The following is a 27,086-nucleotide window of genomic DNA, read 5'->3' as shown; positions in this document are numbered from 1 at the left end:
TCTGGCAAAGAGGATGGTTATTATCCGGACCTCCTCAGCAAAGATCACCACCACCTCTTGCTCACCTCATCACATGGATGACCTTGAACTTCTTGACAAAGGCGAATCCACACTAACAAAACAGATTCTCCTTGTCGAGCTCTTTCCTCATGATATTGACATGTCCTTTGGACTCAACAAATGCAACATTGTTCATCTGAAACGTAGCAAGGTAGAAGAGGGAGGATCGGTCAGTTTACTTGGGGGAGGAGTTATTAGCCATCTCGTGGAAGGTCAGGCCTGTACGTACTTAGGGATACAGCTTAGAGACAACCTACAGAATTCCAATATAAAGAAAAGAAACCATGGGGAAGAATACAAATGTCGACTTACGAAAATCTGGAGTTCACAGCTTAACGCTAGTAATAACGCCAAAGCCACAAATACTTATTCTGTACCACACGAAGAATCATGTCAGACAATAGACCCAACCATCTTGGCTCAACCCACAATTCCCTCAATCGCTCATATTTACTAAGTATAATGGGAGGGCGTGGTTTGATTGGCGGCTCTTCAAGACAGAAGTTTATTGTGCACTTTTGCACTCATTGTATTGACTGATGGTCTTGTTGTGAAGAACGTCAGGATGAAAACAAGGCATTCCACAATTTTTTCTTAAACGAGCCAAGGATGTAGGACACAAAGTCAATGTCATGTTGATCTTGTTGATGGTTCTGCACTGCTGGATAGCACAGAAATGAGTGTCAACCAAGCAAAGGGACATATAAAATCGGCACAAGCCTGGTTTTGCAAATATGAAATATCAATAATGCAATGAATTTAATGAGACTGTCAAACACATTGTCAGTGGATGCCAAGCTTTGAAACAAACACAGTATGTTAAACAACAGGCTCCTAACAAGCAAAATACCCATGGGTTTCCAACTGGCCTCTGATTGGCTACTTCTCTGCTGGGAAGATCTTATCTGCCTGTGACAGATATAATGGCTGTAGATATACTACAGAATCATCACACCACAAAACATGTGCTAGAATACTCGCGTTCCATGCGGACACGGGAGGAAAGAAGTCACGTCTTCCTGTCTGGTTCATGGGTAGAGGCACTGTGCACAGGAGACGGTTTGCGAAACATGTTGCAGAATGGCTGGCAGTGGCGAAGATATATGTTGGAAGTCTAACGTTGGTTGGTTGGTTGGTTTGTTGTTTAACATCGCACTCAGCAATATTCCAGCTATATGACGGCGGTCTGTAAATAATCGAGTCTGGACCAGACAATCCAGTGATTAATATCATGAGCATCAATTCACGCAATTGGGATCGATGACATGCATCAACCAAGTCAGTGAGCCTGACCACATGATCCCGTTAGTCGCCTTTTACGACAAGCATAGTCACCTTTTACGGCAAGTATGGGTTGCTGAAGACCTATTCTATCCCGGAATCTTCACGGGTCGGAAATCTAAAGATTTTATGGTATGATGATATACTGATTGATGGCAATCATGTTATAATGGAAGGGTATCCGCAGAGTTTATCCTTGTTACTGACCTTGTGTCAGTTAGGACCATGGTCGTGACCTGTATTTCACACCAATAAGTTCCATAAAACTACACATACAAAAAGAAGGAATGACAAAACAATAACTCAGCAATGATCGCTGAATAGTTTTAATGTTTATTCTGACAACAAACATACAGGGACTTTCTTAGACAGCCACAGAGTAGCATGTATCCACATAAAAATAGAGGACGGGAACTAAACGACCAGACCAATTTAACAACTTGTTTCACTGGATTATTTATCTAATTTAATCAGATTTTAGTGCTTTGGGTGGTGATAGTGAGCACTGAGATCTAATTTTAATCCTAAAATAACTGAAAGCAGGTTGGTTGGTTGGTTGGTTGGTTGTTTAACGTCGCACTGAGCAATATTCCCGCTATATGACTGCGGTCTGTAAATAATCGAGTCTTGACCAGACAATCCAGTGATTGATACCATGAGCATCGATCCACGCAATTGGGATCGATGACATGCATCAACCAAGTCAGCAAGCCTGACCACCCGATCCCGTTAGTCGCCTTTTACACTGAAAGTAGGAGTAAACTAGGCATTAACACATATCTGTACAGACTTAAAAACGGACAGGCAGGTTTGTCAAGTAAAGTAGTTAGACTGGTCAGACCCAATTTAGCCATAAACACAAATCAACTTGTAGAGACAGCTATCAGCAATGGATTTGTCTACAGATCAAGGGAGACAACCAGGAGTTGCGTCCCTTGGGCACGCCAGAAACCTATGATTGTGGGTTCGAATCCCGGTTCACCCCGATTATGTTTCTAGGTTTGTCAGCACCATACCTGTGCTCGTGGGTTTCACCGAAGTGGTAAACGTCTGAGACATGCATCACTTCGGGCTTTCCTCCCACATTAAGCTGACACGCCTCGATATAACTGGAACACTGTTAAAAGCGGCGTTAAACCCAATTCACTCACTCACTCAAAATCAGTGTCTTCGACATGTTATCATGAGTATTTAGGTTGGGCAGGGATGGTCTTTTGAGGATTTGGCATTCCCATTTGTACTTGTGGCCGTTGTGCTTGTGGCTGTTGTACTTCTTGTATGCCACAAAGCCTGTTGAATACTTGTGATATCACCCTCTCTTGCATTCATTGATTGTTTTATTTGTTTGTTGTTTAAAGCCACACTCCGGTACATTACAGCAATCTGACCCCCAATACAGTGATTGACATGATGAGCTAGGATCTACACAATTCGGACATGATGTCATGCATCAACCAAGTCAGCAACCCTGACCACCTGATCCTTAGTCATCTCTTACAGCAAGCAAGGATTGCTGAAGACTAGGCCTAACCCTGATGTTTACGAGTGTTTCATTCACTGAAGTGCTGGGTAATTTCATGGGAACCCAATTGTGTCATTCCAACAGACTACAAAAGGCTAAGCCTATGGTGGCAAATGGTGGACACTGACTAGTACCTGACATGTGACCTTTAAAAGAACATTACCTTGTGGCCTTACACACAGTGGCAGATCTGCCTTCGACATATGAATTGTATCCAGCATGAAGATGGCTTCAACATATCATCAGCCATTGTCAAATATTGGGTACCAAGCAGGATGGGATGGTTTTGTGAATGATCTTGTACCTAAAGTCAGTTTGAGTTGAATACTCCCCAGGAAGCTGAGAATGTAATTTGATTGCCAACTGATGTGACGACCAAAGTGATAGAGTATGTCCTTGATTCTCCCTTCACTATTTTTTGAAACAAGGGTAAAATACGATACCATTTACAAACCACCTAGAAAGCAATAATCATGATGTCAGTTTTATTGTGAGGCAAATCGGTTGTGTGGTTTTAAATTAAAAAATCTGTACAAGGGGACCAGGGACATTTATACCCACTCTATCTCCCATATATCATATGCCCTTTGTGAAACCAACAATTCCTAAAGCCTGGTTCAGTGTATGAAGTTAAACATTTAAGACCTGGAGCCCTTGTCAAAACTCTTATGTTAAAAGTTCAAGATTTAGGAGGTTCCTAGATTCACTATTGGGGAAGACTGCAAGCACCCCATGAGGCCTCTTAGTTTTGAGTACTGCTGGTATATTTCAGTGTCAGCTGTCCGGCGTGTAATAACTGCTGTATAAACTATTCTGAACCAGGGTTTCCGGTGTGAAGGACTCAGTGATGTCTCCCAACACATCCTTGTCCTGCTCCGTGAACCCGTCATACATACTGGAATGTGTGACCTCCCCCAACGCAGCATCAGTCTGGCCACTGTATAATGATTCGTATTGCACATGCTGAGGTGAGCCCTCATTGGCCAACCAGATCTCCCTCCGCTCTGATTGGCTGGAGGTAAGGGCTGCCTCATCCTGATTGGTTGTTGGTGCTCTGACATCGGACACACCAGGTTGTGATGGTGAATGTGTCATGCTGAGATGCTGACCCCTGGATGTGTCAGTGCCTGAGTTCCCCAGGGCGTCATCCCTGGAGCTGGCCTGGTTCTGTGTGGCACTGTAGGCCCTCCATCCTGATGAGTCTATTGTTGGAAGGTCACCACTGTCAGTCTGTGCAGCCAACCATCCTGGACTTCCACCGGACTCCCCATCATCTGATGTGGGTCTTCTTTCTGAGCTTCCCTGAAACCAACAAGAATTCTTTGTTTGGTTGCCTGTAACTAGTCTGGAGCAGACAAACCAGAGTGGACTAGACAAACCAAAAACTGATCATATTTACACGATGCCTTTACTGCAACAGTCTCTGAGTAACATCAACCACAAACAACTTCAAGGGCACAAAACACAGCAGCCAGAATAGTCACAAAAACAAGGAAGTATGAGAACATCCCCCTTGTCTTGAAACCTCCCCATTGGCTACCAGGGTCTACAAGAAATGACCTTAAACTATTAGTTGCTGCTTTTAAATGCTATAATCGCTTGTCATGAGTTCAACAACGTGAACTCTGTTAACAAGACAAGATGCTACTTTCTGTCCGAAACATCAAAACCAAACACATGGACAAAGATCTTTCCATTATCAAGCTGCAACCACATGGAACAACCTTCTCATTGAGATCAAGTGTGCCAAAGTTTTCAAGAAACAACTTAAACTTAGCTTTCAACAACCCTTTCATTAAACGCATGATTCAATGTCTTGTTGATTGTTGCCGAGGACAAGCACCATTTTAATATACGCACAGGGCATATGTTGAGCTATATAAGTGAAAAATTATCATCATTGTTGTTGTTACTATTATACAATATGTGCTGTGTACAGACGTCCTCACACAAGGCCAAACACACTTGTTTCTGTTCATTAAGCACCTACTTACACTGACACCCTGAAATTACAGACATCCTCACACAAGGCCAAACACACTTGCTTCTGTTCATAAAGCAACTACTTACACTGACACCCTGGAACTACAGATGTCCTCACACAAGGCCAAACACACTTGCTTCTGTTCATGAAGCATCTACTTACACTGACACCCTGGAACTACAGACATCCTCACTCAAGGCCAAACACACTTGTTTCTGTTCATGAAGCATCTACTTACACTGACACCCTGGAACTACAGATGTCCTCACACAAAGCCAAACACACTTGTTTCTGTTTACACAGCATCTACTTACACTGACACCATGAAACTACAGACGTCCTAAAACAAGGCAAAACACGCTTGCTTCTGTTCATGAAGTATCTACTTACACTGACACCCTGGAACTACAGACGTCCTCATTCAAGGCCAAACACACTTGTTTCTGTTTACACAACATCTACTAACACTGACACCCTGGAACTACAGACATCCTCACACAAGGCCAAACACACTTGCTTCTGTTTACAAAGAGTCAACTTACACTGACACCCTGGAGCTACAGATGTCCTCACTCAAGGCCAAACACACTTGTTTCTGTTAACACCGCGTCTACTTACACTGACACCCTGGAACTACAGACGTCCTCACACAAGGCCAAACAAACTTGTTTATGTTCATGAAGCATCTACTTACACTGACACCCTGGAACTACAGACATCCTCACACAAGGCCAAACACACTTGTTTCTGTTTACACAGCGTCTACTTACACTGACACCCAGGAACTACAAATGTCCTCACACAAGGCCAAGCACACTTGTTTCTGTTCATGAAGCATCTACTTACACTGACACCCTGGAATAACAGACATCCTCACACAAGTCCAAACACACTGTTTCTGTTTACACACCATCTACTTACACTGACACCCTGGAACTACAGACATCCTCACACAAGGTCAAACACACTTGTTTCTGTTTACACAGCGTCTACTTATACTGACACCCTGGAACTACAGACATTCTCACACAAGGCCAAACACACTTGCTTCTGTTCATGGAGCATCTACTTACACTGACACACTGGAACTACAGACGTCCTCACACAAAGCCAAACACACTTGCTTCTGTTTACACAGCGTCTACTTACACTGACACACTGGAACTACAGATGTCCTCACACAAGGCCAAACACACTTGTTTCTGTTCATGAAGCATCTACTTACACTGACACCCTGAAACTACAGATGTCCTCACACAAGGCCAAACACACTTGTTTCTGTTTATACAGTGTCTACTTACACTGACACCATGCAACTACAGACATCCTCACACAAGGCCAAACACACTTGCTTCTGTTCATGAAGTATCTACTTACACAGACACACTGGAACTACAGACATCCTCACACAAGGCCAAACACACTTGTTTCTGTTTACACAACATCTACTCACACTGACACCCTGGACCTACAGACATACTCACACATGGCCAAACACACTTGCTTCTGTTTACAAAGAGTCAACTTATACTGACACCCTGGAGCTACAGATGTCCTCACTCAAGGCCAAACACACTTGTTTCTGTTTACACCGCGTCTACTTACACTGACACCCTGGAACTACAGACGTCCTCACACAAGGCCAAACACACTTGCTTCTGTTCATGGAGCATCTACTTACACTGACACCCTGGAACTATAGACGTCCTCACTGAAGGCCAAACACACTTGTTTCTGTTTACACAGCGTCTACTTACACTGTCACCCTAGAACTACAGACGCCCTCACTCAAGGCCAAACACAGGGGGGCACGGGTGGCCCAGTCGTCTAAGGCGCCGCGATTCGCTGTGCAGAGTTGCGTCCCTTGGGCACGCCAGAAACCTATGATTGAGGGTTCGAATCCCGGTTCGCCCCGATTATGTTTCTAGGTTTGTCAGCACTATACCCGTGCTCGTGGGTTTCACCGAAGTGGTAAACGTCTGAGACCTGCATCACTTCGGGCTTTCCTCCCACATTAAGCTGACACGCCGCGATATAACTGGAATATTGTTAAAAGCGGCGTTAAACCCAACTCACTCACTCACTCACTCAAGGCCAAACACACTTGCTTCTGTTTACACAGCGTCAACTTACACTGACACACTTGAACTACAGACGTCCTCACACAAGGCCAAACACACTTGTTTCTGTTTACACAGAGTCAACTTACACTGACACCCTGGAACTACAGATGTCCTCACTCAAGGACAAACACACTTGTTTCTGTTTACACAGAGTCAACTTACACTGACACCCTCGAACTACAGATGTCCTCACACAATGCCAAACACACTTGCTTCTGTTTACACAGCATCTACTTACACTGACACACTTGAACTACAGACGTCCTCACACAAGGCCAAACACACTTGTTTCTGTTTACACAGAGTCAACTTAAACTGACACCCTGGAACTACAGATGTCCTCACACAAGGCCAAACACACTTGCTTCTGTTCATGAAGCATCTACTTACACTGACACCCTGGAACTACAGACATCCTCACACAAGGTCAAACACACTTGTTTCTGTTTACGCAGCGTCTACTTACACTGACACCCTGAAACTACAGACGTCCTCACACAAGGCCAAACACACTTGCTTCTGTTCATGAAGCATCTACTTACACTGACACACTAGAACTACAGACGTCCCCACTCAAGGCCAAACACACTTGCTTCTGTTCATGAAGCATCTACTTACACTGACACCCTGGAACTACAGACATCCTCACACAAGGCAAAACACACTTGTTTTTGTTCATGAAGCATCTACTTACACTGACACCCTGGAACTACAGACATCCTCACTCAAGGCAAAACACACTTGTTTCTGTTCATGAAGCATCTACTTACACTGACACCCTGGAACTACAGACATTCTCACACAAGGTCAAACACACTTGTTTCTGTTTACACCGCGTCTACTTACACTGACACCATGCAACTACAGACGTCCTCACACAAGGCCAAACACACTTGTTTCTGTTTACACAGCATCTACTTACACTGAAACACTGGAACTACAGACGTCCTCACACAAGGCCAAACACACTTGTTTCTGTTCATGGAGCATCTACTTACACTGACACACTGGAACTACAGACGTCCTCACACAAAGCCAAACACACTTGTTTCTGTTCAAAAGCGTCTACTTACACTGATACCCTGGAACTACAGACATCCTCACACAAGGCCAAACACACTTGTTTCTGTTGATGGAGCATCTACTTACACTGACACCCTGGAACTACAGACGTCCTCATACAAGGCCAAACACACTTGTTTCTGTTCATGAAGCATCTACTTACACTGAAACCCTGGAACTACAGCCATCCTCACACAAGGCCAAACACACTTGTTTCTGTTTACACAGCATCTACTTACACTGAAACCCTGGAACTACAGACATCCTCACACAAGGTCAAACACGCTTGCTTCTGTTCATGAAGCATCTACTTACACTGACACACTGGAACTAGAGACGTCCTCACTCAAGACCAAACACACTTGTTTCTGTTTACACAGCGTCTACTTACACTGACACCCTGGAACTACAGATGTCCTCACACAAGGCCAAACACACTTGTTTCTGTTTATGAAGCATCTACTTACACTGACACCCTGGAACTAAAGACGCCCTCACACAAGGCCAAACACACTTGCTTCTGTTTACACAGCGTCAACTTACACTGACACACTTGAACTACAGACGTCCTCACACAAGGACAAACACACTTGTTTCTGTTTACACAGAGTCAACTTACACTGACACCCTGGAACTACAGATGTCCTCACTCAAGGCCAAACACACTTGTTTCTGTTTACATAGAGTCAACTTACACTGACACCCTGGAACTACAGATGTCCTCACACAAGGCCAAACACACTTGCTTCTGTTCATGAAGCATCTACTTACACTGACACCCTGGAATAACAGACATCCTCACACAAGTCCAAACACACTTGTTTCTGTTTACACACCATCTACTTACACTGACACCCTGGAACTACAGATGTCCTCACACAAGGTCAAACACACTTGTTTCTGTTTACACAGCGTCTACTTACACTGACACCCTGGAACTATAGACATTCTCACACAAGGCCAAACACACTTGCTTCTGTTCATGGAGCATCTACTTACACTGACACACTGGAACTACAGACGTCCTCACACAAAGCCAAACACACTTGCTTCTGTTTACACCGCGTCTACTTACACTGACACCATGCAACTACAGACGTCCTCACACAAGGCCAAACACACTTGTTTCTGTTTACACAGCATCTACTTACACTGACACACTGGAACTACAGACGTCCTCACACAAGGCCAAACACACTTGTTTCTGTTCATGGAGCATCTACTTACACTGACAAACTGGAACTACAGACGTCCTCACACAAAGCCAAACACACTTGTTTCTGTTCAAACAGCGTCTACTTACACTGACACCCTGGAACTACAGACGTCCTCATTCAAGGCCAAACACACTTGTATCTGTTTACACAACATCTACTAACACTGACACCCTGGAACTACAGACATCCTCACACAAGGCCAAACACACTTGTATCTGTTTACACACCATCTACTTAAACTGACACCCTGGAACTACAGACATCCTCACTCAAGGCAAAACACACTTGTTTCTGTTCATGAAACATCTACTTACACTGACAGACTGGAACTACAAATGTCCTCACACAAGGCCAAACACACTTGTTTCTGTTCATGAAGCATCTACTTACACTGACACCCAGGAACTACAGACATCCTCACACAAGGTCAAACACACTTGTTTCTGTTTACACAGCGTCTACTTACACTGACACACTGGAACTACAGACGTCCTCACACAAGGCCAAACACACTTGTTTCTGTTTACACAGCATCTACTTACACTGACACACTGGAACTACAGACGTCCTCACACAAGGCCAAACACACTTGTTGTTCTGGAGAACTATAGCCAGGAACATGAAATGTTCATTGGGAATACCACTGGGAGCATTCGTGCGAACTCTGAGTGCTTCGCGGATTTTGTAGTTCATGAAAATCGTGCGGCACGTGAAATTGCCTATGTATAGCCAAGCTTTGTGAAAATAAAGTCAGTTCGAAAAACACTGCGTAACAAATTGTAGCAGAGCGTGGTTTTGGATAGTTTAGAGCAGTGTTATCTGGGTATAGGGTGCAGTGTGCACGTTAGTAGAATAGTTGCATGTTATGTCGTGTGTTGACATTTAGTTAGGGTTATAGTGGAGTTTGAGTCACAGTTTATAGAACAAACAGATTTTGAACTAATTTGTTGACTGTTTCTTTATATGTCGTGCACCAAGTCATGTCGCAAACATGGTCTAAAAAGTCAGATCATGACTTTCCTGACTATGTGGCAGAAATAGCGGAACTTAGACGCAAGAAGGCTATAGTCAAATCAGCCTTCACTAAAGCAACGAATAGACTTGAAAGACTTATTGGTGACGAGAATCGTTCCACTCGGACAGAAATCCGAAACGCGATTGACAAAGTTAATGATTGTCAGCTGAAAGCTATCGAGATAGTTATAGCATTGTCTGAAACATTTCAAACAATAGGTGATCCAGATAGCATGACGAAAGTTACTGGCGAGGTAACACAGATAGAGGAGATTTGGAATGAGATACAAGAACGAGCTCAAGAATATTTGAGAAACAGGGCAGATACGAGATCGTTCAGCAGTGTTAGAACAGGATTATCCAGATTATTTACGGCTGAAAAAGAAAAGCATGTTACTGTTGTCACTGCTTTTCATGTAGAGCAAGTGGAACCACAGTTGGATTTAGATGTTGCTTGTTTAGGTCAGAGGTCACAAACAAATTTCATTGGGTTAGGTCGGGGGCAGCAGACCAATGCAGATGAATTTAGTCATATGAATAGGCCAGAACCCATTACACAGAAGAATGTTAGACACAGAATTTCCCCAGAAACTGTTGCAAATTCGGGTAGTTACAATTTGGGAAATGATATGTGGAAGCAGTTGAGACGTGTTTCCATTCCTACTTTCTCGGGTGATGCCAAATCATATGAGGGTTGGAAAGCGGCTTTCATGGCTTGTGTTCATAAGGCTCCAGCTACACCCGAGTACAAGCTTTTACAGTTGCGTCAGTACTTAACTGGGGATGCAATGAAAGTCATACAAGATTAAGGTCATAGTGCGGCTGCATATGACGTAGCACTAGATAGATTAGAGAGGAAGTATGGTGGCAAGAGACGCCAAATTACATTACAGTTGGAGGAAGTATGTAACTTTAGGCCAATTCATCCTGGCAATGTCAAGGATATTGAGCGGTATGCTGACATGTTAGACACTGTCGTGGTCAATCTTAGAGATACTGACAGACTAGAAGAGTTGGGCAATGGAGCATTATATAATCAGTTACTGAAGAAAATCACAGAATCTATGTTAACCGACTATCAAAGATGGGTCTTTGATCGAGATCTTGACACGAACGCTCAGTGTGTGCTCTGTAAAAGTGGTCATCATATTTGGAACTGTAAACAGTTCAAGACAATGACTGTTCCCACAAGATGGGAAACTGCTAAACAATTGAACCTTTGCTTCAGGTGTTTGGGCACTAACCATCGAGGTAATAGTTGCAGACGCAGAATCACCTGTGGAATAGATAACTGTACCGCAACTCATAGTAGATTTCTTCACTCAACAAAGAGAAGTTGTGACAATGTTTCTAAAGCTGAAACTCCTGAAACTGAAAAGCAACATGGAAGTCATAGTCCATCTGTAGTTACAATGTCTTCCACTAAATCTAGCAAGTCAACGCTAGTATCATTGAGAACGGTGCCAGTAGTTCTAAAGAATGGAAAGAACAGAATTGTTGTTAATGCACTATTGGATGATGCCAGCACACAGACTTATATTAATCAAGATGCTGCTTCAGAATTAGGGTTATGGGGTCCTACAGAGAAAGTTTCAGTTAATGTCCTCAATGGGCAACATGAAACATTGGATACTATGTCAGTTCAAGTTGGACTAGAGAGTTTGGATGGTTCAGTCAATACTACAATATCTGCCTTAACAACTACTCGGGTTACGGGACAGATGCAGGTTGTTGATTGGCAGAAGTTTGCAGGAAGATGGAAACACCTTGACAGCATTGAGTTTCAAAAAGTCAAATCTCCTCATATAATAGATCTTCTTATTGGAATGGATTATCTTGAACTGCATAGATCCTATCAGGATATACTGGGTCAGGAAGGTGAGCCAACAGCACTGTTAACTCCCTTGGGTTGGACCTGTATTGGTAGGATACCAGGATTAAGTGATTGTCCGAATTCGGGCACATTCTTCACTGACAGTAGGGAAGTTGAATTAAGTTCAATATTACAGAAATTCTGGGAAGTTGATGAAGTTTCCCCTTTGACATCTATCCTTTCCAAGGATGATGAATTTGTGATTGCATCTGTAAAAGATACAATCAGATACCAGAATGGTCGGTATCAAATTGGCATTCCATGGAAGGAAAATGCAAGTCCTTTACCGGACAATTGGGAAATAGCTTACAAAGGTCTCTGTTGCACAGAGAAGAAATTATCAAAAGACAAACAGGTTGCTGTATCTTGAAAAAGGTTACATTGAAAAGGTGTCCACTGATGAAACAGATGTACCTTGTGGATGGTACTTACCTCATTTTCCCGTAGTGCGTCCAGATAGGGAAACTACCAAGGTTCGCATTGTCTTAGATGCATCAGCAAAATGTGAAGGTGTATCATTGAATGACAGTATCCATCAAGGTCCAAAGTTACAAGGTGACTTATTTCAGATATTGCTCAGGTTTAGAAGGTACTCGGTAGCCATAGTATGTGACATTGCAGAAATGTATCTTCAGATAGAAATGTTGCCAAAGGACAGGTCATTCTTTCGATTTCTTTGGAGGTCAAACAATCAGAATGACATGACACAGGTTTACCAATTCTCAAGAGTAGTCTTCGGTGTTAATGCCTCTCCGTTTTTGGCACAGTACATATCACAAGAACATGCTAGAAGGTTTCAAGATACTCTACCAAAAGCTGCTGAGACTGTGTTAAAGTCGACCTATATGGATGACAACATAGACTCGCTTCCAAATGAGGTCGAAGCCATAGAGCTGTATGAGCAGCTTACAGAGTTGTGGGGAAAGGCAGGCATGTGCGCACGAAAGTGGTTAAGCAATTCACCTGAAGTCTTACAGAAAATTCCCATAGAAAATAGGGCTACTGAGGTTGATCTTGGTAGGGATGAGTTGCCAACTACAAAAACACTTGGTCTGACTTGAGTGGCAAAAGATGACAAGTTTAGCTTCCGAAGTACTAATGCACACAACAGTTGGATACTTACAAAGAGGGGTTTTCTTAGAGAAATGGCTAGGGTATTCGATCCGTTAGGATTCCTTCCTCCTTTCATCATCAAAGCAAAAATCATCATGCAGGAAGTCTGGCTTATGGGTTTAGATTGGGATGAAGAGCTTCATAATGATTTGAAACAGAAAGAATTGCTCTGGCTTAATTAAATGAAAGAGTTGGAGACTGTTAGATTCCCGAGATGCTTGCAACTCAACTTCAAAATTGAGAACAGGAAATTGCATGTTTTCGTTGATGCATCTGAAAATGCATATGGGGCAGTAGTCTACAACGTGACTACCTATCAAAATGGGATGGTGTCTAGTCGCTTGGTGGCATCAAAATGTCGAGTAGCACCTCTGAAATCAGTCAGCATTCCTCGAATGGAGTTAATGGCAGCAGTACAAGGAGTTAAGTTGATCTTGACTGTAGTCAAAGCTCTAGAAATGAATATTGCTGGGGTGATTCTTTGGTCAGATAGTCAAAATGTGCTGTATTGGATAAAAAACCATAGCCGCATATTCAAAACATTTGTAGCTAATCGGATAGCCTTTATCCAAGAAAACACTGTTCCTAGTCAGTGGAACTATGGTCCTTCTGTTCAGAATCCAGCAGATATCCTGTCTAGGGGTACAACAGTTGCTAATTTGAACAAAGCATGGACTTCTGGACCTGACTTTCTGGAAAAAGATGTGACAGAATGGCCTTTACAGATGGTGAACAACCAAACATTAGATGATTCTGAAGCCAAGAAACCTGTTATATCGACAAAGCAGTTCTTTGCAATGGCAACACCTGACTGGTGTTGGAGACTAGATCCGAGAAGACACTCAGATTGGCAAAAACTACTTAGGATTACAGCATGGGTTTATAGATTTGTGAACAACAGTCGTTCTGAATTAGGTTTGAGAATCGCTGGGGGGCTAAGTCACGAAGAGCTTAGTGATGCAGAGATGTATCATTTAGGTAGTGCACAAAAGGAGGGATTCACCAAGGAGGTAGGAGGTGAATGTAGGAAACAATTGCCATCAAATAGTAAACTCACTGGACTTGATCCCATACTTGATGAAGATGGGTTGATTAGATGTGGAGGTAGACTGCAGTATGCAAATTTTCTCCCATTTGATGCACGGTTCCCGATAGTATTGCCCTGAAGAAATTGGGTAACAAAGCTAATCGTGAAGAAATATCATGAGGATGGAAAACACATCCTTGGTACAAATCAGATCCTTGCTCTACTAACTTCAGGTTTCTGGATCGTTTCTGCTTATGAAGAGATCCGTGAATATGAAAAGGAATGTTCTTGGTGTCGCAGACTTAAGGCAAAGCCTGGTGTGCAAATCATGGCTCCACTACCAAAAGTTAGACTGAAATACTCATTGAGAGCATTTGATCAAACTGGTGTTGATTTTGCAGGACCTTTCATCACAATACAAGGTAGGGGAAAGCAGAGAGTTAAACGCTACCTTTGTCTCTTTACTTGCCTGGCAACTAGAGCGGTGCACTTGGAAATGGCATACGGTCTTGATAGCGACTCGTTCATGAATGCTTTTAACAGAATGGTCAACCGTCGAGGCTTGCCAAGTGTAGTGGTTTCAGATAACGGGACAAATTTCACAGGAGCCGTTAAAGAGCTGAAACAACTTATAGACAAACTTGATGAGGATTACATTAAAACCTCCTTGGCCAATCGTGGAGTTACTTGGAAGTTTAACCCACCATATTCACCACATTTTGGGAGTGCTTTTGAAGCAATGATAAAGTCTTCCAAACGAGCTATATATGCAATCCTTGGCAATGGCGACATCACTGATGAAGAACTTGTGACTGCCTTTACCGGAGCTGAATCGCTGATAAATTCAAGGCCTTTAACTTACCAAAGTACACATCCACATGATGACGTTCCACTAACTCCTAATCACTATCTTCATGGTCAGTTGGGTGGAATATTTGCTCCTGAGTCGGTTGATATAACAGTGTTCAATCAGAAAAAACGTTGGCAAAGAGTGCAAGAACTTGTACGCCACTTTTGGAAACGGTTGATGTCTGCATGGCTTCCTTCTCTACATACAAGGTAGAAATGGTTTATACCTAACCGTGATCTTGAAGTAGATGACGTGGTTCTGGTTGTCTCCCCTGTCACCTAGAGGCAGTTGGATCACCGGACGAATCATAAGGACACATCCTGGAAGAGATGGACACGTTCGAGTTGTTGACATACAGACCAGTAAGGGTGTTGTGACAAGACCAGTGACAAAAGTGTGTCCACTGGAATGGAATGTTTCAGGAGCTGCAGCTGGAGAAGGCTTCAAGAACAGAACAGAACAGCAGAAGGATTCGAGGAACGGATAGAATTCGTGAATGGAGGATTCAAAGGACAGCTGAAGGATTCCGAGGAACGGATAGAAGAATTCGTGAATGGAGGATTCAAATAACAGCAGAAGTATTCGAGGAACGGATAGAAGAATTCGTGAATGGAGGATTGACAGAAGAGTTCATGGATAGATGTTATTCAAGGATGAACATTCAAGGAAGTATTTCGAGTGACTGAAACATTAATATTTTTCATTTTGTAAAACAGGATGTGTTCTTTCTTTTTAACAATGAACATTATACTTACCAGTGAATTGACATGCTTTCAAGTGGAATATTTCTTATTTACAGAGAAGTGAACGTTGAAATGACTGCTTTGTTTTTCAGGGCATGTGTGGACTTTTTATGAACAATTAAGTCGCATATTATTTCGTGTATATATGTTGTGATCGATAGCTACTATTTGAAATGATAGACTGGGATCCATCATTTGTAGGGGGGAATGTTCTGGAGAACAATAGCCAGGAACATGAAATGTTCGCTGGGAATACCACTGGGAGCATTCGTGCGAACGCTGAGTGCTTCGCGGATTTTGTAGTTCATGAAAATTGTGCGGCCTGTGAAATTGCCTATGTATAGCCAAGCTTTGTGAAAATAAAGTCAGTTCGAAAAACACTGCGTAACACTTGTTTCTGTTTACACAGAGTCAACTTACACTGACACCCTGGAACTACAAATGTCCTCACACAAGGCCAAACACACTTGCTTCTGTTCATGAAGCATCTACTTACACTGACACCCTGGAACTACAGACGTCCTCACACAAGGTCAAACACACTTGTTTCTGTTTACACAGCGTCTACTTACACTGACACCCTGGAACTACAGATGTCCTCACACAAGGCCAAACACACTTGCTTCTGTTCATGAAGCATCTACTTACACTGACACCCTGGAATTACAGACATCCTCACTCAAGGCCAAACACACTTGTTTCTGTTTACACAGCATCTACTTACACTGGCACCCTGGAACTACAGATGTCCTCACACAAGGCCAAACACACTTGTTTCTGTTTACACAGCGTCTACTTACACTGTCACCCTGGAACTACAGACGTCCTTGCACAAGGCCAAACACACTTGCTTCTGTTCATGAAGCATCTACTTACACTGACACCCTGGAACTACAGACGTCCACACACAAGGCCAAACACACTTGTTTCTGTTCATGAAGCATCTACTTACACTGACACCCTGGAACTACAGACGTCCTCACACAAGGCCAAACACACTTGCTTCTGTTCATGAAGCATCTACTTACACTGACACCCTGGAACAGGGCCGAAGCAATCTCCTGGTGTCTCTCCCCATCTCGGTTGTTACCAGCCTGAAAATATTTAGATATTGTAGAGTGTCTGAAATATGTATTTTTTAGTGTAAAAATATCATTTATACTAATCCTGACTCACACAGCTTATCTCATGTCAATCAGAAAAGGTATCGGAAACTCCTGTACATCTCCCCCAAATGCACCCTCACTCTCACATTTCGCTTACCCTTATGGTTGAAACACGTATACTGGAAGCGGGAATGGATGGTTGGGTGCTATAGTGTATGAGTCAGGATAAATATAAATGATATTTTTACAAAAAAAAATAATACATAATTTGCCTTATCCTGACTCATACTAATTGCTTGAACCCCACAGTTGGTGGTGGGATCCACCATATGTGTGATTCAGATCGTGATCTGTTCATTTAACCAATGATAACATCTTACTTCTTGTACATGAATCTGCAGTGGGGCACCACCTCCGTCCTTGTGAGATTAGGAAAAAATTAACCTGACTTTTATGAGTCTGTGCAATTTTGGGTATCTTCAATTAGGTACTGTCAATTGTTGAACAACCACTAAGGGTCCGAATTGGTGAATCCCGGCAATATCTTCTGTGGTGAAGTCTTGAAGTAGTGGTTTGTAAAGACTGATCAGATTTCCAGAAACGCTGGCAAACAGTTTGGGATTTTTTATCCAGCGACCTTCCGGGACTTGAATTAAATTCTTTTGTGTTAGGAAGTGGATCCAAAGAAACTTCAGATCCTGAGTTGGTTGAAGATCAGATTTCTGAAAATTGGCACAATAATTTCTGTGTGAGTTCATCAGTATGTTGATGTGTCTGAAAGTTGTTGTTAAGGTAAAAGGTCCAACAAAGTCCTTTGTTGTGAAGCAAGATTACTGTTGGCTTGGTGATGTGTAAACAGCTATGGGGCTGTGGAAATGACAAATGGCAGCACTGCCCATTGGTAGTGACGGTTGTTCAAGTGAAAACGGTGGTACTTCCTGGACTCAGGATGGATTGGGATGTGTAGATATGCATTTTGCAGATCTATGCTGGCTAGATAGTCGGCTTGCATTATCATCTGTCACAATTGAGGTACATGAAGTATCTTTTGTAGATAATACTTGTTGTAAGTCTTCATGTTGTAGATCTGGCTGAAGTTTTCGGTTAAATTTTTCTTGGATATCAAGAAAATCGGAGAAGAGAAGCCTGGGATGAGGACATCCAGCAGTAGAACCTCTCCTGCTATCTTGGAGAGAAACGAATTGATTGCCTCTGTTAATTTGGGGAACAGTGCCTCCTAGTATTGTACCTGTGAAGGATTGAGGTTAAGAGGGTACCAACAGACTGTAGCCTTTCTTAGAATGTTTGTGACAAATGGGTCGCTCAGTATGCCATCTGGTCCTTGGAATCCTGTAAGACTTTTTTATTTATGCAAGGGATCTGACCGTTGAAGAGAGATGGGGAAACTAAAGGTTGGTGTAAGAGAGACTTCATGTATAGGTCTGACCAGTTAGAGCTAGAGACCGACCCTTAGACAATGTGTAAGTCCAGCTGAAGCAGAATTGATTTCTTAAAAAATTGATTCCTGAATCTTCTGCTGATTAACCACAGCTGACAGTAGAATACTACTGTTGTCAGATTGTGAGTTCATGAGGTGAGATAGCATCAATTCATAAACAGAACGAGGAAGCCCAGGAAACCTCATCTAATTGTTGTTTCCTGTTGTGTGAGCATTTTGTCCTCGTCTCTGTAGGTTTTACTCTTGAAGACAGATAATAAATTATAGTCTTTGCATAACTCTGGAGCCCGTGAGAATGGTGTCATGTCGTTTAAGGGAAACTTCTTAGGGTTGATATGAGGGGTTGGTAAAGGTGTTTGAGTCATTCAGCTGGCTGCAGAGTCAGAGATTCGCCAGAGATACCACCAGCATCAGTAGAAGGTAGATCCTTAAAAGGAGAGGAGATGGGAAGACAACCAGCGATCCCTGTCAGCACCTCCTGAGCCCACTTGAACAAAGCGAACTTAGTGCTAAGATCATCGTAACTCCGATACTTTAGCATAGGCTTACAATTGTTTAAGCGCTAGGATCGTTTTGTGCAAGTTGGCTCTGGTCAGCGAAGATACGTGACGTGAAGTTATATCAGCACCTCCTGGTCGGCGTACATAGAAGCTATTTCCTCAAGATGTGAGGATATATCAGCACCTCCTGGTCGGCGTAGATAGAAGGTATTTCCTCAAGATGTGAGGATATATCAGCACCTCTTGGTCGGTGTAGATAGAAGGTATTTCCTCAAGATGTGAGGATGTATCAGCACCTCTTGGTCGGTGTAGATAGAAGGTATTTCCTCAAGATGTGAGGATATATCAGCACCTCTTGGTCGGTGTAGATAGAAGGTATTTCCCAAAGATGTGAGGATGTATCAGCACCTCTTGGTCGGTGTAGATAGAAGGTACTTTCTCATGATGTGAGGATGTATCAAGACCTCTTGGTCAGTACAGATAGAAGGTAATTCCTCATCACATGAGGACGTATCAGCAACTCCTGCTCAGTGTAGATAGAAGGCATTTCCTCATGACGTGAGGATGTATCAGCTGATTCTGGTCAGCGTAGATAGAAGGTATTCCCCCTTTACACAAGTATGTATCAGCACCTCCTGGTTGGCAAAGAAAGAAGGTATTTCCTCATGACACGAGGATGTATCAGCATCTCATGGTCGGTGTAGATCGAACATATTTCCTCATGACGTGAGGATATTTCAGCTACTCCTTGTCGGCATAGATAGAAGGTATTTCCTCATGACATGAGGATGTAACAGCAAACAAAGGCTCAAACACATCCTCTTCCTGAGGGTTTGGAACCGCAGCAGAATGGTCAGAGGATGGAGACACGTCGTCAGGGAAATAAGTAGATGTCGTAGACAGCGTAGGTGGTTTGCTGAGTGTGTGATGTTGCTGCACAGCTACTAGGTCATCGGACGAAGGAAGTATGTTACTTTGCTGATGAAAGGCAGGCTTTGTGAACGTAGGAGGTTGTGCAAATGACTGTGCCTGTGTAAATGTCGAGGCCTGCGTGAATGCTGTGGGTTGTGTGAACTGCAGGGGTTGAGAGAAGGTCTGAGGCTGCGCAAACCTCTAGGGCTGCATGAAGGCCTGGTCCTGCATTCAGGTCTGCTTGTGTGAAACCTGTGAAAGGTCCACTAGCGACTGGAGCTGCAGGGAGGTCGTGGCAGCCTTCATGGACATCTTTGTACAAGTAGGCTGCCAAGTCTTCTTCCCCAAATAGACTATTCAAAGCACCAGGGCCTTGTCCTTAACCGTTATGTGTAAGTTAAAGTTTTATGGGGTCTCTAGATTCACTATCAAGTGCCACAGGAGAAGTCGTCTTGGATAGCACACTCCCCTTTCATTTTCAACACTGACATTTTGTCTTGTGCATATAGTGCAGGCTTTGTTGTGCAGAAGAGGGGGGAACATATCACAGTGATTGAATAAATCAATATATCTCAGTGCCAATTACAGTCCGTTTGACTCCAAATGAGAACGATGAATTGCAAAATAACTCGAAATCTAGAAAAGTGTATGAAACATCAATACGGTACTTGACCATGAATACCCCGTACCCAACAAAATCGGAATTTTGTAATTTAAGACCCATGACGGATTAAGTTCTTTAAGAAACTATCATGTAATTTTGTATAGAAATGTGTACATGACACGTAGGGGGACAAACCGTGGAAGGCACAGCGCAAGCACGCATGCACTGCACCTTCTGTGGTTGGGGAAATGACAGAGCGTTAGAGGGGCCGTCTCATAATAATTTCAGTCGCAATCTGACTCGCTCATGCCATAGATCTCGTCGTTGGAACTGCCACTATTATAGGTTGGACTGTTGCTGGCCGTAGTCCATCTCGTGACCAATAACGTGGCTCTATCTCGTCAACGACTGTGGCCACACAGCGCCTCCGTGCTTCTACTGTTACCCGACCAAGGGATTCCTTTACGAGTTGTTCAACGTCTCGTAATTTGAATGTTGTGTTCGATCGTCCAACGTCACCCTTGACGATGCCCCATACCAACTCGATTGGATTCAGGTCGCAGTGATAAGGTGGCAGTCGTAAGACAGCGTGACCCTGACCTTTGATGTAACTGTCAACTTTATGCACAGGGTCAGGTTTCATAGTTTTGATGATTTCATAGAGCTGTGGTTTCATCGCTCAAGAAGGAAAGGTAATGTTCCTCCGTTGCCATGTAACCATGTCTCCTTTAGGGTTATTAGAGGCTGGAGTCTTGCTTTCTAGATCCTGCACACTACGATATGGTCCATTGTCCATGACAATGAGAGACTTGGTAGGCAAACAGGGACTAATTTACCTTTCACCAACTCCAGAAATACATTGCCGTTCATTTCTGTGTGGTAGTCCCTGTTGTCTTTGGCCTTGGCTCTAAAGACGAGGTCACAGTCTGGGAGAAAACCCTGACTAGCAGAATCAGCATGGAGAACTATGAGTCTTTCACCCTTTCCCATTGGTAACTTTCTACCAGACTCCTTACAGTCACCACTGGGTACCCACTGACTGCTGGCTGTGTGTGACGCATTTACCCATGTCTGATCTAAGAAGATGGGCTCATATCCTTCTTCACGTTTCTGCTTGATGGTACGAAGGTAATGATTTCGGAGACGAACAATATCAGACCGTTCACACAACACAGCCCTATTTCCTCCAGTTATCTTTTTGAAATTGTAACCAAATGTATGCAACAGCTGCCATAGTTTGTACTTTGTAACATGTAAATCAAGGTCAGTTTCAAGGTGTTTCTTCAAAATTCTTAGGGACAGGTACTTATTTTCTGAGTGCAGGTTAACCATTGCACGTCTGACTTGATCCCTCTGAAAACTGTCTAATTTATGTAACTGTCATGATATCAGCAGACCATATCAGGTGTCACATAGACACCCTAGGGAGTGCAAGACAGAAATGTCAGTAACGTGTGTATGATCCACAGACATTGACCACAGCTTCAACCCTACACCTCATACACAAGTCGTTGAATGCTTCTCTGAGGCAAAAGGATCCATTCTTCATGAAGTGCGGCTTCAAGTCCAGCAAAATTTTGAACTGGGGGATCACGATGTCTGATTTTCCAGCCAAGAACGTCCCAGAGATGGTCAATCGGATTAAGATACGGACAACCTGCCTTCCAAGGAAGAGTGGCAATAGCTTCTTGACGCAAATAAGCCCAAACTACCTGAGATCTGTGTGGTCTAGTATTGTCGTCCATGTAAACAAGATCTTGTCTGAAGAGGATGGTTGTCAAAATGAGGGACGAAGAACGGCATCTTGGTATTGTTGGCCATTCAGGTTTCCACGCATTGTCACAAGCGGAAGTTTGCAGCCGAGGGAAACACAACCCCATATCATGAGAGACCCCCCCGCCATATGTTAAAGGTCTTCTGGATGTTCCTTGGTGCAAAACGAGTGTTACGTTGCCTCCAAACACTTATTCGACCATCAACAGTTCATAGCAGCATTCGACACTCGTCAGACCAATGGATCCTTCTCCAGTTGGCCAAGTTCCATCGACCACGGGCGCGACACCATATCAGACAATTCCGCATGTGCCTCTCAGTCAGTTGAGGACGTTTTACTGGTCTTCTGGCGTTATAACCAGCCGCTCTGAGGCGACTCCTTAGGGTCATCGTCGCGAGTCTCTGATGGGTAATCAATCCACTGCAGTCTTAAATCTGTTGAAGTGGCAAATTGATTTCGTCTGACCTCTCTGTTAGAGGTCTTTCTTGGCCTAACAGACCTATGCCTGTCATTGACATCATTGGTTTGACCATGTTTGACAATCAAACGAGTGATAACACTGTGATGACGACCCATTTGCCTTGCAATGGCCCTGCATGACATGCCAGCACTTTTCATGCCTATCACTTGCCATCTTTCAGCGTTCGTTAACTTTCCCCTCACCATGGCTGATTTCAACCTCTACTGGAAGGAGAATCTCACACAGGAGCAAAATGCAACCATGTGTCTGAAACTTGAATTACACTATTTATAGAGTAGGGGAACTGCAGCAACACGTAAAGCACACTTTCCTTGTGGTATCTGTACAAATTTGGGTTCATGAAACTATCGAAGCCTAATTCAGTCATACATCATCATATTTCGTATTTCTGATTCCCACACGTGAAATCAAGAGACTCTGAATATGGTGGCGCTTAACTTTTGTGCATGTTTATATTTTCTATGAAGACACTGGCTGCATGGAATATATGTGTGTATACACTGATACATTGTCTCCAGTTTATCACTGCTGTGATGTCAACGATATAGGTTGAGGGAGAACATAAAGTTCAGAAAATTAAAGGAATGCAAAACACATTATCACTTTTCAAATTGTACTCTTAGCATTTTACAAATAAAGACGACAAATCTCCATCAGTGACTGTGTAACACTCAATCACACACATGCTACAGCACACAGTGAATCCTGTTTGTGAAGCAGACAGGGACAGAGGGGAGGGAGACACAAGCTATTGTTACCTGTACTCCCTGTTCTCCTGGCTGTGGTCTGGCACTGCGGGCGTGGTCAGCCCCCAGGTATCCCTCCTTCCCCCACACCCGCCTCACACCAGACATCTTCAGGCCAGTCTCCCTGTAACACGGAGACAGTGCAAGCTTCCTCAGTAGCTCCCAATGAACCAAGTCTAGTCTTAACCAAGAACAAGCATGAAATATGACATGTCCAGTTGTGTGCAATGAACCAATTCTAGTTTAATGAAGAACAAGCATGAAATACTCATATCCCCAGCCAATATGACATGTCCAGTTGTGTGCAATGAACCAATTCTAGTTTAATGAAGAACAAGCATGAAATACTCATATCCCCCGCCAATATGACATGTCCAGTTGTGTGTAATGAATCAAGTCTAGTTTTAATGAAGAACAAGCATGAAATACTCGTATCCCCCGCCAATATGACATGTCCGGCTGTGTGTAATGAATCAAGTCTAGTCTTAATGAAGAACAAGCATGAAATACTCATATCCCCCGCCAATATGCCATGTCCAGTTGTGTGTAATGAATCAAGTCTAGTCTTAATGAAGAACAAGCATGAAATACTCATATCCCCCGCCAATATGCCATGTCCGGTTGTGTGCAATGAATCAAGTCTAGTCTTAATGAAGAACAAGCATGAAATACTCATATCCCCCGCCAATATGACATGTCCGGCTGTGTGTAATGAATCAAGTCTAGTCTTAATGAAGAACAAGCATGAAATACTCATATCCCCCGCCAATATGACATGTCCAGTTGTGTGTAATGAATCAATTCTAGTTTAATGAAGAACAAGCATGAAATACTCATATCCCCAGCCAATATGACACGTCCGGCTGTGTGCAATGAATCAAGTCTAGTCTTAATGAAGAACAAGCATGAAATACTCATATCCCCCGCCAATATGACATGTCCGGCTGTGTGCAATGAATCAAGTCTAGTCTTAATGAAGAACAAGCATGAAATACTCATATCCCCCGCCAATATGACATGTCCAGTTGTGTGTAATGAATCAAGTCTAGTCTTAATGAAGAACAAGCATGAAATACTCATATCCCCCGCCAATATGACATGTCCAGTTGTGTGTAATGAATCAAGTCTAGTCTTAATGAAGAACAAGCATGAAATACTCATATCCCCCGCCAATATGCCATGTCCGGTTGTGTGCAATGAATCAAGTCTAGTCTTAATGAAGAACAAGCATGAAATACTCATATGCCCCCCGCCAATATGACATGTCCGGTTGTGTACATAAACAATGGGAGTTATGACTGGATGACTGTGTTATATAATGGGAGTTATTACTGGAAGACTGTGTTATATAATGGGAGATATGACTGGAAGACTGTGTTATATAATGGGAGTTATGACTGGAAGACTATGTTATATAAAGGGAGTTACCACTGGAAGACTATGTTATATAATGGGAGTTATGACTGGAAGACTATGTTATATAAAGGGAGTTACAACTGGAAGACTATGTTATATAATGGGAGTTATGACTGGAAGACTATGTTATATAATGGGAGTTATGACTGGAAGACTATGTTATATAATGGGAGTTATGACAGGAAGACTATGTTATATAATGGGAGTTATTACTGGAAGACTATGTTATATAATGGGAGTTATGACTGGAAGACTATGTTATATAATGGGAGTTATGACTGGAAGACTGTGTTATATAATGGTAGTTATGACTGGAAGACTATGTTATATAAAGGGAGTTATGACAGGAAGACTATGTTATATAAAGGGAGTTATGACTGGAAGACTGTGTTATATAAAGGGAGTTACCACTGGAAGACTATGTTATATAATGGGAGTTATGACTGGAAGACTATGTTATAAAATGGGAGTTATGACTAGAAGACTATGTTATATAAAGGGAGTTATGACTGGAAGACTTTGTTATATAATGGGAGTTACAACTGGAAGACTATGTTATATAAAGGGAGTTACCACTGGAAGACTATGTTATATAATGGGAGTTACAACTGGAAGACTATGTTATATAATGGGAGTTATGACTGGAAGACTATGTTATATAAAGGGAGTTACAACTGGAAGACTATGTTATATAATGGGAGTTATGACTGGAAGACTATGTTATATAATGGGAGTTATGACTGGAAGACTATGTTATATAATGGGAGTTATGACAGGAAGACTATGTTATATAATGGGAGTTATTACTGGAAGACTATGTTATATAATGGGAGTTATGACTGGAAGACTATGTTATATAATGGGAGTTATGACTGGAAGACTATGTTATATAATGGGAGTTATGACAGGAAGACTATGTTATATAATGGGAGTTATTACTGGAAGACTATGTTATATAATGGGAGTTATGACTGGAAGACTATGTTATATAATGGGAGTTATGACTGGAAGACTATGTTATATAATGGGAGTTACCACAGGAAGACTATGTTATATAAAGGGAGTTATGACGGGAAGACTATGTTATATAAAGGGAGTTATGACGGGAAGACTGTGTTATATAAAGGGAGTTACCACTGGAAGACTATGTTATATAATGGGAGTTATGACTGGAAGACTATGTTATAAAATGGGAGTTATGACTAGAAGACTATGTTATATAAAGGGAATTATGACTGGAAGACTATGTTCTATAATGGGAGTTACAACTGGAAGACTATGTTATATAAAGGGAGTTACCACTGGAAGACTATGTTATATAATGGGAGTTACAACTGGAAGACTATGTTATATAATGGGAGTTATGACTGGAAGACTAAGTTATATAATGGGAGTTACAACTGGAAGACTGTGCTATATAATGGGAGTTATGGTAGTCACAGCACTATCTTTGATTTGTGGATCGTGACCCTGGGGCCGGCATCAGTGAACTTGCGTGGTCCTGCTGTCTCTCACCCTGTTTTCTCCGATCCCTCTGACAGATTGTAAGTGAAGCTGTCTTCCCTCTGTGAAGACCTGGGGGAGTCATACTTGGCAGGGGAGATAATCCCATGGTAGAGGGCGCTGTACCCTTCTTCTGAATCGGAGGTAGCATCTGGCAGAGAAGCAAAAAATTCCTAAATACAGTCCACGTCCTACTGATACCCATGATTTGTTTTTTTGCGGAACACTGCACTCAGCAATATTCCAGCCAGATATGACGGTGGCCAGGATACAATTGAGTCTTGAAAAGACAATACAGTGATTGATATTATGAGCAACAATACATGCCATGACACATTATCAACCAAGTCATATCAAAGCACAGACATCAGGGCTTTAGCTCTGACCTGTCAGTCCCATTAGGATCCCTGTCAGGGCTGCACCTGCTGACCTTTAATCTGACCCTCAGTAGGTCTGGAAGTCGTCATGCGGACCCTTCGTCTTACCTTCAGTAGGTCTGGAAGTCGTCATGCAGACCTTTAATCTGACCCTCAGTAGGTCTGGAAGTCGTCATGCGGACCCTTCGTCTTACCTTTAGTAGGTCTGGAAGTCGTCATGCAGACCTTTAATCTGACCCTCAGTAGGTCTGGAAGTCGTCATGTGGACCCTTCGTCTTACCTTCAGTAGGTCTGGAAGTCGTCATGCACACCTTTAATCTGACCCTCAGTAGGTCTGGA

General features: G+C 42.7%; 1 protein-coding gene across 1 annotated transcript in view; it reads right to left on the bottom strand.

Moving 5' to 3' along the window:
• Window positions 1–1,661: 1,661 nt before the first annotated feature.
• Window positions 1,662–27,086, bottom strand: part of LOC139479838 (AP-4 complex subunit epsilon-1-like) — a 104,224-nt gene continuing 78,799 nt past the window's right edge. Inside the window, exons 17-20 of the mRNA XM_071262731.1 lie at window positions 26,383–26,521; window positions 23,464–23,575; window positions 16,898–16,963; window positions 1,662–4,165 (exon numbers count right to left, since the gene is read on the bottom strand). Of these exons, the coding sequence (XP_071118832.1) occupies window positions 3,638–4,165; window positions 16,898–16,963; window positions 23,464–23,575; window positions 26,383–26,521 (845 nt within the window). The 3' untranslated portion in view covers window positions 1,662–3,637. The remainder of the gene's footprint in view (window positions 4,166–16,897; window positions 16,964–23,463; window positions 23,576–26,382; window positions 26,522–27,086) is intronic.

Source organism: Haliotis cracherodii, unplaced genomic scaffold (genome assembly GCF_022045235.1).
Source record: "Haliotis cracherodii isolate W230 unplaced genomic scaffold, xgHalCrac1.p SCAF_4, whole genome shotgun sequence".
NCBI lineage: Eukaryota > Metazoa > Mollusca > Gastropoda > Lepetellida > Haliotidae > Haliotis > Haliotis cracherodii.
Note: the sequence above shows the minus strand (reverse complement) of the source record. Positions and strands in the feature narration are given on the sequence as shown.